The sequence below is a fragment of the Scomber scombrus genome, chromosome 19 (assembly GCF_963691925.1).
Source record: "Scomber scombrus chromosome 19, fScoSco1.1, whole genome shotgun sequence".
NCBI lineage: Eukaryota > Metazoa > Chordata > Actinopteri > Scombriformes > Scombridae > Scomber > Scomber scombrus.
Window position 1 is genome coordinate 17,708,439 of NC_084988.1, and position 13,623 is coordinate 17,722,061.

General features: G+C 39.3%; 1 protein-coding gene across 2 annotated transcripts in view; it reads right to left on the reverse strand.

Moving 5' to 3' along the window:
* The window catches only part of LOC134000598 (palmitoyltransferase ZDHHC14-like), a 47,902-nt gene that overhangs the window by 2,342 nt on the left and 31,937 nt on the right, over positions 1–13,623 (reverse strand). For both annotated transcript variants that reach the window (XM_062439988.1, XM_062439987.1), the window contains exons 5-9: positions 9,888–10,025; positions 8,855–8,903; positions 7,051–7,153; positions 6,279–6,388; positions 4,292–4,397 (exon numbers count right to left, since the gene is read on the reverse strand). In XM_062439988.1, the coding sequence (XP_062295972.1) occupies positions 4,292–4,397; positions 6,279–6,388; positions 7,051–7,153; positions 8,855–8,903; positions 9,888–10,025 (506 nt within the window). The remainder of the gene's footprint in view (positions 1–4,291; positions 4,398–6,278; positions 6,389–7,050; positions 7,154–8,854; positions 8,904–9,887; positions 10,026–13,623) is intronic.

A 13,623-nucleotide genomic window follows, 5' to 3' on the forward strand; every position in this document is an offset into this window, starting at 1 on the left:
TTTCTTATCTCTCCTCAAAATGTAATCCTACATTCACATTTTATACTTGGCCTATAACTCAATTAATTGACTGAAGTGTGTGCAGCAGTTAACATGACATAAGACAGTAATAAGACCGTGGCTTAAAAATGTGTAGATGGACAGAAATACAATATGTTGCTGTTCCTGTTAAGTTTCAACGATCAGTCAATTAAAAACTTAATCTGCAACTATCTAAATTTTTCTTGATTCTGCTTGTTCAATATGAAGATTTGCTGCTTTTCATTGTTTTGTTTAAAAAAATCAAGGTAAACATGATATTTGTGGGTTCTGGACTGTTAGTCGGATAAAACGACATTTAAAGTCAACACTTGAAAACAGTGAAAATGTGATGAATTTTTAATATTTTGTCAAATGTTAATTCATTAGTTAATGGGCAGAAAAATTGCCACCTATTTGATCATTAATCATTTAAGTCGTTTTCCAGGCAAAAATGTCAAATATATCCTTGTTCCAACATCTCAACTGTACGGATTTGATGCTTTGTTTTATTATGTGAACATCTTAAATTCCACAAGTGTTGGATGTACAAAAAGTATTTTGATGATAAAAAATAATCATTAGATGCAGCCCTACTCTCCAGTCATTTTAAATACGTAAAATCAGTTTGTCCTTCACAGCTTACAGAACAATTATGGATGTTTTTAATTCAGTAATCAAAAGGTCATGCAGACGATAAACACAATCTTATATAAATAAATTGAAATATTTCCCAAAGTCGCCACCATTTATGTTGCATTTTTAAACAACCCTTGAGACGGGATGATTGAATCCAGCCACAAGATGTGCGATTACAGCCGTCTGTGTTATTCCTGACAACATACCAGTCGTCTGCTGAGACAGTAAACTGTCTGGCTGGTACTGAGTTTGTACAAGGTTGTTTAAACATCAGAACATTAGATGAATTAAAACTGGCCTGAGTGACACAAACAAGAAAACCATCAACTTTCACTTCATTATGTCATTAATCATTACGTAATTAATAAAAATAAATTAACAAGCTCTACATATTGATTGTCCCAAACTGTGAGGGTAGCAGTGAAACAAGGCGGGTATCCTGAGTGAGTGAAACACTATCAGTCATGACTGAAGTCAGTTGAGTGAGCGGTGAAACTGAAAACGAGGCTGTGGGTTGTCAGTCTCTCATCACTCACTGTGCAATTATCAACAAGGAAATGGTTGTTGATTAAGTTGTGCTCTGTGTGATGTATAAAAATAGCTGACAGCTCACAAAGGAAAATGACGAAAACAGAGGAAGGAAGTGAGAAGACCTAAAATAGACATATTTACAGGACCACATGCAAATTATGCACCATGGGGTTAAAGGACAAATTATAACAAAAGATATTTTCTCATATCCAGCCATGTTTATAGTTGTTATAGTATGTTTTTATTCATAATAGAAATGAATGGACTTTTGTTTATGGTGCACATAGCATATCTGACATAGCTACTGATCATCATTATTACTACTAATTAATCTATCAATTATTCTATTCAATACATTGATTACTCATTTAGTCTAAAACATGTTTTATCCAACCAACAGTCCAGGTATTCAAATTGCAATTATTAAGAAAAAAGAGCAAATCAAAACTGGAAAAAATATTTGACATTTTTGCTTTATAAATGTCAATCAGAATAAAAATTATCAATATTAGAATGGTTGCCCATTTTCTGATTGACAGATCAATTAAAATTGATAAATTATTTCAGTACAATCTGAAAATGAGGGCAAAAACAAACAAACAATAGATACTTCTAGAGGGAGATGAGAAAATCTGTTCTTTTGTAATTTGGTTGAATGACCCTTTCACTGAAGGCTGTGACGGCTGCTCTGGATCAAACTGTGTCGTCTTTCCCCCCCTGAATCAAATCCCAAGCCGAGGTTTTATAATATTAAGGTATATTGTGACAACACATCACACACTGTTACCATGGCAACCCCTTTACAAGGCCTCTACATACCTCCGTAGTTTAAAGCTGCCTCTCAAAGAAACAAGCTCTTTATTGTTTGAATTCAAATGCAACCTCCTCACATTTACCAACACAGTCCTTAAAACTGCTTTTATGTGCGTTGGACATCATTCCCGAGATTTTCATTTTTGTGAGTGCTCATCCATTCCTTGTTAAAAAAGGGAAATGATTACTGTAAAAATAAAGACTAATTCTCCTGTCATCTGTAGCTTAAAAATGTTAAGCCATGCAGGACTTATTCTATGTGACATGTTCAATTCACTGTCTATTGATGGGGACTCTATTTGTCTTTATCTGACATCGGGCAAATTCCAAAATATAAATAGCTGACCAATGGTCCGATATTTTCCACACAATGATGAATGAAATGGTAAAATAACAATAAAATAAAATCTACTTAAAATGACCAAAACATATGAAATATGTGTGATACACTTACTTCCATTTTATAACTCAAATACTCTGCTGTCTCTTAGTCACCTCGCTCACACATGCTCACATAGACACACTCATGTGATGTACAATCTCACACTTCCTCCAAATAACAGCCACCCACAGACCTCTGTAGTAAACAGACAAAAAGACTTCTACTCATTGTGGCTTGAAAAAAGAAAGAAAGAAGAAAAATCAAACCGGAGTCCTCACTCAAATCCACACAATGACACAACACTCATAATGTAGAACTGAAAGGAGTGGTCAAGTGTGCGATGGTCTTTCGTGGAAAACAGAACATTTTTACATTAATGAAGTGAGTTGCATCGCACAGTGATGACGAGACTATTCAAAAACAGTCACTCAGTCTTGACGTTTTCTATGCGTTGTTGGTGTGGCATGTTATAGAATTTAAATGGATATAAGCACAAAGCTGACTGTGTATCAGCGTGCAGATAAATGTCTATTACAACAACGTTAGCTGCTAATCATGACAGATGGTGGTTATTTCTGTATGTGCTAATGTAAGGGAATGTTCCAGTGGCCCTCAGCCCTTTACAAGTAGTCCACACATTCAGGAGGACCTGAAGACATACGACATTGACGTCTGACATCTCAATGTGAACTCGAGGGATGAGGTCGAGTTTGAATGAGAACACCACGATGACTGTGGCACTGGCAGGGAGGGCACCAGTGAAAGACGTTTAGTGGCTGTGTGTGAATAGGTCTTAAATCTAGCATGTAATGTGTGAGGTAAACAGCTACACCGAACAACAGAAGACTTGTTGCAGGCTTCAGACACCAGAGGGAAGCTGGACAGTACAATGTCCTCCTCACAGCATCAGATATTCTCTCTAAGACTATAGGAGACAGTTTAACACTACAGAAAATATTTGTTTACTCACTCTGGTGTACTTTTCTGTTTGTGAGATTTACTTCTTTTCTTTGCAAGAGTCGGATTATCAGTATAATGAGAAAAAGCTACACACACAAAACCATTAATCTTAGACACCCTGATGGTTGAGCAAACCCTCAGACGTGTGAAAGACTGAAATCAGGGCTGGAGAAATGATATGGCTCAGTCTGCAATGCCACCTCAGCATAGACACACATACAAAGGACCTTTCCTTGCTACTGTTGGCCTACTTTACAGGCAACATGGAGTGACACATGAAAATTGGAAAACATCACTGACTCGCTCTTTGTAATCCACAGCATTTCATCTGTTTCAATCGTTCGGAATGAAAAAGACTAACTGGATTTGTTTTCCATAGTCTGGATAGAGCAAAAGAAAGGTGCAGCGCTTGTGTTTCTGTGGTATGTTGCGTCAGAGGAAAGGGCAGCGGATTAAGTGAAGCTGCTGTTAGGAATAGTTTGACTAGGTTGAGTAGGTAATGTTTATCATTACAATCATGAACAATCAGACACAAAAGTAGAACAAAAAAAACAACAACAAAAAAACAAATAAGCAAAAGACAACAGCAGGAGACACGCTGCTGTGAAAGATGCTTAGTGTTGTTTTATGCTGACATGGCCCAGTGGGTCCCACATCATGGCCTGGGTGACTAAGAAAAATACTGCAGCTAAGGCACTAAAGACAGGTAAATTTATATATATGAAGACTCAAATTGTTTCTTTAAAATGATAATTGTCAGTTAACAGTAGTATGCTTTCGCAAATAAGAGGAGAGTCTGACATAAATGCAGCCACTCCTTTTAATAGGTGACTACTCTATTCCTAAAACCTCACCCCCACATCTGGACTACTCATGACAACGCAGCCTGTCTTTTACTTGTATTAAGTTGTCTATCTATGAGAAAAGACAGTCAGGTCAGTATCTTACCATGTGGCTCTGCTGAGACTGGGTGGCGCCGTACATTATGATGCCATTGGTTGGTGGTGCCAGCTGCGGTGCGTCTGATTGGATAAAGCCCCGTCTGTCAACAAGACTACTCATACAAAGAAACAAAAGAAAAGAGAAGGGCATTGTTGGTGGCCATTCATTCACAAATGTTACATAGCATTAGCAGAGTCCAAATGACCTTATGTGTCAGTGATACCACACTGTTAAAAAGAGACAACAGTGCGTAAGTGGATATGATCATTTGAGTCTATGCACTCATTCTTTCTGATACTCGCACACATTCACATGCACATGAAATCACAACTTGGTAATAAATCACTGAGGTCCTGCAGTGGAGTGAATCATTATTTCTGTTCCATCACTTCTGTTGCATAACTTTAACAAAAACCTGCTAAACTCTTCATATGCATAAACACGAGTGTGTGTGTGCTCATGAGTCATAAATAAATGTGATAATGGCTGTTCATCAGCCAGATAAAGGTTGATTTCACAATCTGTGTGTGTGTGTGTGTGTGTGTGTGTGTGTGTGTGTGTGTGTGTGTGTGTGTGTGTGTGTGTGTGTGTTGAACAGTGTCAGCAGGCTAATCATTTAACAGATAGTGTGTTGACTGTGAGTTCCAGCGGGACTGAGCTGGATTCAGGTGGAAATGCTCTGCTATAATCACAGAGACAAACACTGGGAATCCACTGCAGCCACTTATGTCGCTGGTAATGAATACCGGAACGTCTGCAAATGTGGTTAGGAGTAAATGAGCGTAAAAACATGTAGGCTGATGCATTAGAAAACGTGAGTCAAAGTCTCAGCAGGGAATGCTATGCAAGAGGCTTTTGTCTGTCTGTGTGTGTGTGTGTGTGTGTTTGGGTGTGTGAGAGAGGCAGTGTTGCCTGCATAGTCCGAGACTGAAGTGAAACATTCCTCTCTCTCGCTGGTGGACCCAGCTGTGCGAAGCCTGTGGCTGGCCGCAAATACACAAAAACAAACACGCCCAGATGGCAGCCACCTGTGCACAGACGACTATTTTGTGCCACCTACCAGAGTCATTGCTGGTGAGTTTTGTGATTGTCAGAACAGAGTGCGACCAAGAATGTTGCTAAAATCTATCCCATCACTGCTCTTCTTTAAGTGTGCAAGCATCTATGGATATGTTCAGTAACTTCAAAATACACTGCATGCATGAGCTAAACTAGAGACTGTGTGTATTTCTAACTTTCTGTTTGTACTTTATAGTTTTGGTTTACGAGTGAAAAGCAAAAGTTAAAGTTAAATGCTACAACTTTCAAAGGCTAAAACACATCCACGATGTCTTGACAGCATCAGAGAGAAGATATGAAGTATCTGTCCAGTGGGTTAGCATGAACACATTTCTAACCAAAAGGACACCATGACGTAAGAAAAGAAAGAGTAGTTTTAGTCAGAGGAACCAAAAACTACAGTTTCACAAATGAATAATAAGAATTATTGGGGAAATTTTTTTGAAGTGAACGAAGCTGGGAGGGAATGTGCAACTTCTACTGACATTTACGGTCACATGGACATGAGAATGTAGCTGTGACAGTCGGCCTGTATTTTTGTTCAACTCACATGAAAAGCAAATGTGTGAAATCTAATATAGTATCTCATCAACTTTGATCTTGGATTTGGTTAAAATGGGCTTGAAATCCTTTCCGCTCTTGCACTATCTTAGTAGCTATGTATAGAGAAGAGGCCACAGGCATTTCAAAGCAGCTCCTCACATCAAAAGGAGTCTTGACTAACGGTTCTATTTTAGAGCTTGGACCAAACAGAAAATGACAATGAGGATAGGAAAAAAAACAGGTGCTGTGACGTATTACAGTGGAGGTGATAAATGACTGAATGGGCTTCCTCAGAGCAGCGAATGATCGGGATTATGCGTCATTATCAGAGCATCTGGGAATGTGTAAATCACCTCGTGAACACACTCATGCTCACTGACAAGCGTCATACCTCGGTGGCAGAGGTCCACACAGTGCTGCACAGCAGTTGGTGAATATATTGCCATGGCTGTAGGGGTTATAGTTGTCCTTCCCTCTTTTAGAAGACCACGAACCTTTTATCTGAAGGAGAGCAACACAACATCCATCAGTCACAGCTTCAGTGGACAAATAAATGTCTTAAGTATCGCTGGGAGACAAATCAAGACTTTAATGATACAAAGATTATGTTTATGTATTGTGTCTAGTCTGGAGCTAAACATTTTCCTGGCCCATATGAACTGAACTGAACTAAACTTGCGACCTGGGCGTTAACAGCACCGAGCTCTGACACCCAACTTTTTACCAGTTTCGGTAAAAGGAATTCAGAGTTAGAGTTGTGAGCACATGATAAGTGGGCAGTCAACCCACTTCTGTTTCCCTTTAGCATCTCTATTTTTTTTTATTTCTTTATTTTTTTTAAGTATCACACTGCTCCTAACAAGGTATATCAAAGTTACTACCAAACCTACACTGAAAATTAACTAAAGCTTTTTTTTTTTTTTTTTAAGATTAGTTTTTTAGGCACAGACACCTTTATTGACAGTGGATAGACAGGAAATCATGGGGGAGAGAGGGGGGGGGGTATGACATGCAGCAAAGGTCCTCCAAGCGGGATTTGAACCGGGGTCCGCTGCGTATGTGGCATGTGCTCTTAACCACTCGACCACCTGCGCGCCCTAACTAACGCTTTTTTAAGTTGTGTATATCTGGAATATTAATGTTTATTTAATGTTCATACTCACATCTTCGTTGGTGGTCTGGTTGGAGCTGATCAGGTAAGTATGGAAGCCTGAGAGGCCCACTATAGACCAGACAGAGAAGAAACACACCACCACTTCCAGCACAGTGACACAATGAAGTCAAGGAATAACTGTTTTTATTTCATCCATCTTTCATTTAGTGAAACAGACAACCATGTGAAAGCTCATGCAGAAACAGAAAACACACACATCACAGACCCTAAAGGGCCAGCATGAACACAAAATGGTATGAGCATCTAATAGCTAGCATATTGACCTATAGCCTGGGGACTGTTGTCCTCTTGCCAATAGTTCCTTGTTACCAGTTCATTTGGCTGTGACTGCAGAACACTGCTCATTTTCTGAGCTCTAAATAAAGCACTGCGATCACAAATAAGGGATGAATGCTTCTGCCTTTATAAAAATGAACTACAGTAGCCCAAATCTAAATCCTACAATACTGTCTCTAGAAGAGTGTAATTCCTCAAAAAAGCTATAAAGCACAATACAAACTCACTGTTTAGCAACACAGAAGTCCCTGTGGGCATTAAAAAAAATAAAAACATGACTAGTCAGCATAATATTACATGATGTGGACATAAACTGAATACTCTCACTCTCTTAATCTGCTTTTTCTTAGTTGTCTCTTCCCAATCTCTCCCTTCCTAGCAAGGACAAAACATGTCATCATTCACAGAGTACAAAGGACTGCAGTTCTCCTTCATTAAAGTCCTGTAGGCCAGAGGCTGTTATCAGCTGTGCTTGGCAGATATTTGTCTGCCAGAGAAACATTTATTGCACACAGTCATAGACAGAAGGGCAGAGAGAGGCAGTGTCATAGCCCTGTGCTCCACACTTGACTTGTGACTCAGAAATACTGTTGGGTATCATTTAGATTTGATCAATACTAATTCCACACCTGCTTATTGAGTCCTGCTGTTACTGGATTGTGATTTTGATTCTTGTTTTATTATTCAAATATAAGACCCCAAATATGCTGAGAGCCCAAAAAAAACCTTATTTTCAGAAGATTTAGGCTGCAGTACATAGTCAAAAATGTTCTTTGTTAAAAGGGCAAATACACTTCAGAAGCAAAAAGTCTGATGGGGAAAAGACATTAAATTTGAATTATGATGTGAGGTGACTGCTTTCTACCTTCACTGGTTGGATTTACAGCTAAAAGCGAGAGTTCAAATGGCGTGCAACCCTAAACCTTCCTGCAATGACAAATAACATTTTGCTCGGTGTGGATTTACCGCAGGCCACATGATTTTCACTGATGTTGAGACAATAAACTGACTTAAGGGTATTTGTAACAGCTGTGGCTTAAGACGTCTCGCACACGCACACTCTCCTTTCTAATCTCACTCACACAGCATCTCTGAAGAGGGAGGGGTGCAAACTCAGAGCCAGATGAAATCAAAGAAAGAGTGAATCAATTGACAGAGACAGAGAGGAGCTGCCTTTGCGTGCTGTGTTAGCCCGATGGAACAGGACTAATCAGACGAGCACCAGTCATGCAAGTACTGGAACTCTGTAGAAAATGGCAAGTGCAATAGATGGAAATGGTTTGCAAAGGCATGTCATGCGAATTAATTCTGACCTACAGAATGACCTATGTGCACCATCGTTGGGGAAGTTAGTCTGGGTCAAGTTGAAACTTTGCAACCATGCAAAGTGGAGTGACAGAAAAACTTTGGATACAGAAAAACAAACAGTAAGCAGCAATAATCAAACAATCACACTAAGAAAAAAGGACACACATTCTTCAATAAATCCCAAATGTCAGACTTAAATGAAAGGATATCTGGCAGGACTATCTTTAAGTGCGTTAAGGAACCCACTTCGATGGGAGCCTGTAGAAAAAGAAAGGCAGGGTTTCCATTAGACCAATCACAAAACGGTGTATAACAGCATTAAGTAACATTGAATGTAGAAGCTTGTATCAAAACCTGGATACTACACACTCTGTAGGCCATTACCTGCTGCAGGCACTTTCTTGGTTAAAGTTTAAGTGTCAAAACAAGATGAACTCAGCTAAGCAGAGCGTGCTCACTTAAACTGACACTCCAATTTAACTTCTATCTGTGATGAGTAGGAGGACGGAGCCACAGGAAAGACCTAAAATAAATGTTGGCCAGCTATGCGATTGTAGGAGACATTTCTGTAGCTCCAATCAGCCACATTGATGAGAATCGTTTTTTTAAATTACAGCAGTGCAAAAATCAGAAGCATTCACAGAGTGCAGTGTTTAGAAAATGAATGTTCAACTGAATAAATGAGATAAAAAAGGTGAGATTGAAGCACCTGAAGTTAGCACTGTAATCACCTTTTGGTTTGAAGCACTGGAAATGTCAAGCAGGTTTTATCACAATGAATAACTGATGTTCTCTAACTTAAAATCGAAGAATTCAAACTGCTGTGATATCTTATTCCCCACATCTGACAGCACGCAGACTGAACAAAAACAACGCTGAACAGTTCAAATCAAAGGTTCAAAACACCTAACTATTAATTAGCACTACAGTTTTTCTAGCAGCTCATCGGAGCACATATTTCCTTCCCCGGTGCAACATTGATACGCTAATTCTGTCATTTATGCACGGAATAACACACACAAACATACACTGTTGGGGTGCCCATCAGTCCACTGCTTGCTCCCAGCTGGACAGATGGTAACAAGCCAGAACGTTGCAGTTTTCACAACGCCCACTTACAACCTGCTGGCTTGAAACACACCAAGAACACAGCCAGGAGGAGTGTGTGTCTATGTTTGTGTGTGTGTGTGCCATGCCTGAGAGCACATTTCCTTTTTTCTTGCTTCCCCTTTAGCTACTTACTTAAAATGATGTGTGTGATGACAAAGGCAAAGATGAAGATGGTGAGGAAGGAGAGTGAGAGGATGAACATGTAGAAGAAACGGTAGTTCCTCTTTCCCACGCAGTTCCCCACCCAGGGACAGTGATGGTCAAAACGCTCTGCATGGACAGAGAGAGACAGATGGAGGGAGAGAGTAAGATTATTATTTTAGATACAAGGACACACAGTTATGGGTCTTTCCTTTCATCCCGCTACACTGCTGTCACAGGAGGTCATGTACATGTAGTCCAGAGGAAATCCCATCAGAAGCACAGTTAAGTACAATTAGTTGATTAAATTCATTAGCTGTCCTTTTTTTAAAGCAACAATGCACAACATATGATGGTTCCAGATTTTTGTGTGTTGAAATATGATAATTAGTTGATTTTCTTAGTCTGAAATGATAGTTAAATTTTTTTGGGGTTTTGGACTGCATGTCCAACAAAATAAGAGATCTGAAGGCACTACCTTATGCTCTAGTTTTATGGTGTTTTATAAACCAACTGATTAATTGAGAAAATGATCTCCAGCTTAATCAATTATGCAAATCATCATTAGTTCCAGCATGGAAATCTAGGTTTTCTTAATTCCCAATTAAGTAAATCAGGTTTCTCATTTATATTAAATAACCAAGTTACTCCAGTGCATATAAACACACTGTGCAAGTTCAGATCTGTGGGAAATTAGGAGAGCAGTGAATTGTCCCTCTGGTTCTTGGCATAATATACACATTTTTCAAATAGTGCAAGCTGGCTATTTATATCAACTAGCTAATAAAAGTTACTGGCTGGCCAACATGACTGTGTATGGCTGAAAAGCTCCTACTGTCACTGTGAGACTGTGAGAGGCTGAGAGGGTTAAAGAAATACTGGGTCAACAGATGAAGTGCCTCCAGTGAAAACTCAATTTAAGAATGTTCGAGGAAGTGTAAATGAAGACAAATAGGAAGTGTTGAAGCAATATAAAAAAGTGCTGTCCAGACTGCTGTGTGCCATCCATAGAGATCATGCAGCAGAATGAGAGGTTTTACAATATGTTAACACTAACAAGAGCCTGTCAGCCACCTTAGTTCAGAGTGTGCAACTTTGTGGAAGTGAACAAAGCATTATTGTGTAACACAGAGGAGCGAAGCATGAATAAAATGTCTGGAATTCACTTGTGCTGCAATATATTAAAAACACTAAATATCTGTATGTATCTGAGTGCAGTCAGCAGTGATCAGCTACTTGTCAGGGAAATACTTTCAGATTCTAATTAGCGAGTGGCAATTTATTCACACTGCACACTTATCATTTCACTGATTGCTCAAAGAGTGGAGAGTTTATTGTTAGTGTGGTTATTTAGTCAGCCCTGGCTCCAAAGTCCTATCTGTGAGTGTGGACTTCTAGCTGTGCACAGTGGTAGTTACTTAACTAATTAATCAGAGCCATTATTTGTTTAGTGAGGTGAAATGACCTGCTTTTGTCTTCATTAATCAATGCCGGGTTGAAATGTGTCTGTGTAACGCAGTCTCAGTAACACAGCCTCCAGCCAGTGGATGAAAGGGGACAGCTACTACTGGTCAAATCTGATTATTACCACAGCCTAGTCAACCGTCACTTAATATTTAGTGATCAGCCTTGCTGGGAGAGGACAAGACAGACTGTTTTTTCCACTATACTGGGAGTTATACTGATATTGAACAACTATAAGAGTTAAGTGAAGGTACTCCAGAAAACAAGAGAGGGGTGTTGATCTCATGTCTTAGATACAATTTAAACCAGGAAAGGTTAATGGTGATAAAAAACCATCACAACCAAAGCGTAACACACAATAATATCAGGGGTGGCAGCTGACTGATGAATAATTTTCAACTTAAACAAACAGCTTGAAACTCTTATAAGTCTTCTCAGTTATATAATATATACTCACTTATGTGCCAGTCTTTTGATGTGTTTTATTGTCTGATTACATAACATCATATCCCCAAGAGCATCATCAAAGCTTCATTTGATGTCCTCTAATTAAACACACACACAAATATGACGGACCAAATATCACTTCACAAAAATCACAACACTCTGTCCACACATAAATAAGCATCAATATTTATGATGCTGACATCTAAATAAAACTGGAATTGAAACATAAACAGATTGCCTTAGCCCACTGTGAAAGGAAAAAAGGTAGGACTGTAAGGAAAGGGAAGTGGTGTGTGTGTGTGTGCGTTTAATAATTATTTTCTCTTATAAGGCTCTCCTCTATCATTCCCAGTTGGATAACCCTCTTAAAAAGCAAGTGACTCCGTCATACTCATATCATCCACATCCACTAAGGAGGCCCTATCCATTCTGGCTGCTAGCTTATTTAAGAGCTTGTTAGTCCGCTAGCATTTACAGCACCAGGTAGAGAGGTAGAGGTAGAGAGAGAGAGAGAGAGAGAGGGACGCACACGGGGGAAGCAGTCAGACAGTAGCTTTTTTTCACTGCCAATGTGATCCCCCAGTTTCCAGTTTAAGAGTCGGTCCAAACAGTTACTAATACTGATCCTTGCAGACTTAGAAACCATACCTAGTTACTGAACAAACATACACATACAAAAAGCAGTGTTTCAAACAAAACAGAGTTTGAAAAATACCAGTTCCCTGTATGCTGAACTGGTCTTATTCACAGTTTATCTCTGAATCTTCACAATGAACTCTGGAATGACCCCAACTCCAGATTTCACATTGGAGATTGAAACCATGTTGGATGTGTTGAGATTGAGCTGGATAGTAGTTCTTATTGAAGAGACATGAGTTACAACTGACATTCATCACTCCCACCCACCTGCAGTCTGGACAGTCAAACTGTGTTTCTCATTCTTCATTTCCTCCCATCTGCTTGTGTATACACTCACACCTATGATCCAGACATATTTTTATACCTCATACTAAAGGATTTGGATTTATTAGATCACAAAACTACAGTGTCCATGTTTGGACTGAAAACGTCTGCCGAGCATCTCTTGCAATTGTACTGGTTTAACTCTTGATTACTTGATCTTGTCATCTCCTCATATCACTATATGAATTAAGGGAATATATTTTAGTCACAAATTGAGCCTGACTAATTTCATATCTGATTTTGTCCATCCACTTTAAATGTGTATTGACATGCATGGCCTGTTTATGAGACTAAATGCTCTCCCATCATTGTGATCGTCTGCCAGCCTGTCCTTCTTCCTGCCAGTGTGCATCTGCCGCATCTGATTACCACCTCCGCATCTTTTCTTCCTCTGTTTACTACTTCCTCATCTTTGTCTCCTAGATTTTCTGTCAGATCATGGACAGTGAAAGAAGGAGCTGCCTTCGACGGCACGAGTAGAACAAAAACCCTGATGAGAGAGACTCAGACACATACGTCTCTGTATATGTCTCTCTCTGTCTTTCAGTGACTGCTTGTCGCTGCTTTTCACTGTTTCCTGGGACAGAATATGTGCTTGAGAAAAAAGAAAACCTCAACCATGAACACTGCTTCTCATTTTGGTTTTCTTTCTGTCTTTTCTGCTGTAAATCTTCTCTCCCGCTCCTCTGTACGAATGCCAATTCCTCAAGCATATGTACTGTATACTCCCTGTAGGTTTGCATCGCAAACTAAACATTTAGCTTGGCTTGTGTTCTCAAATATAAATTACCTTTTTACAGCATCAGATTAAACATGAATTGTGTGCTTGTATATTCTTTTGTCAGATGCAGAA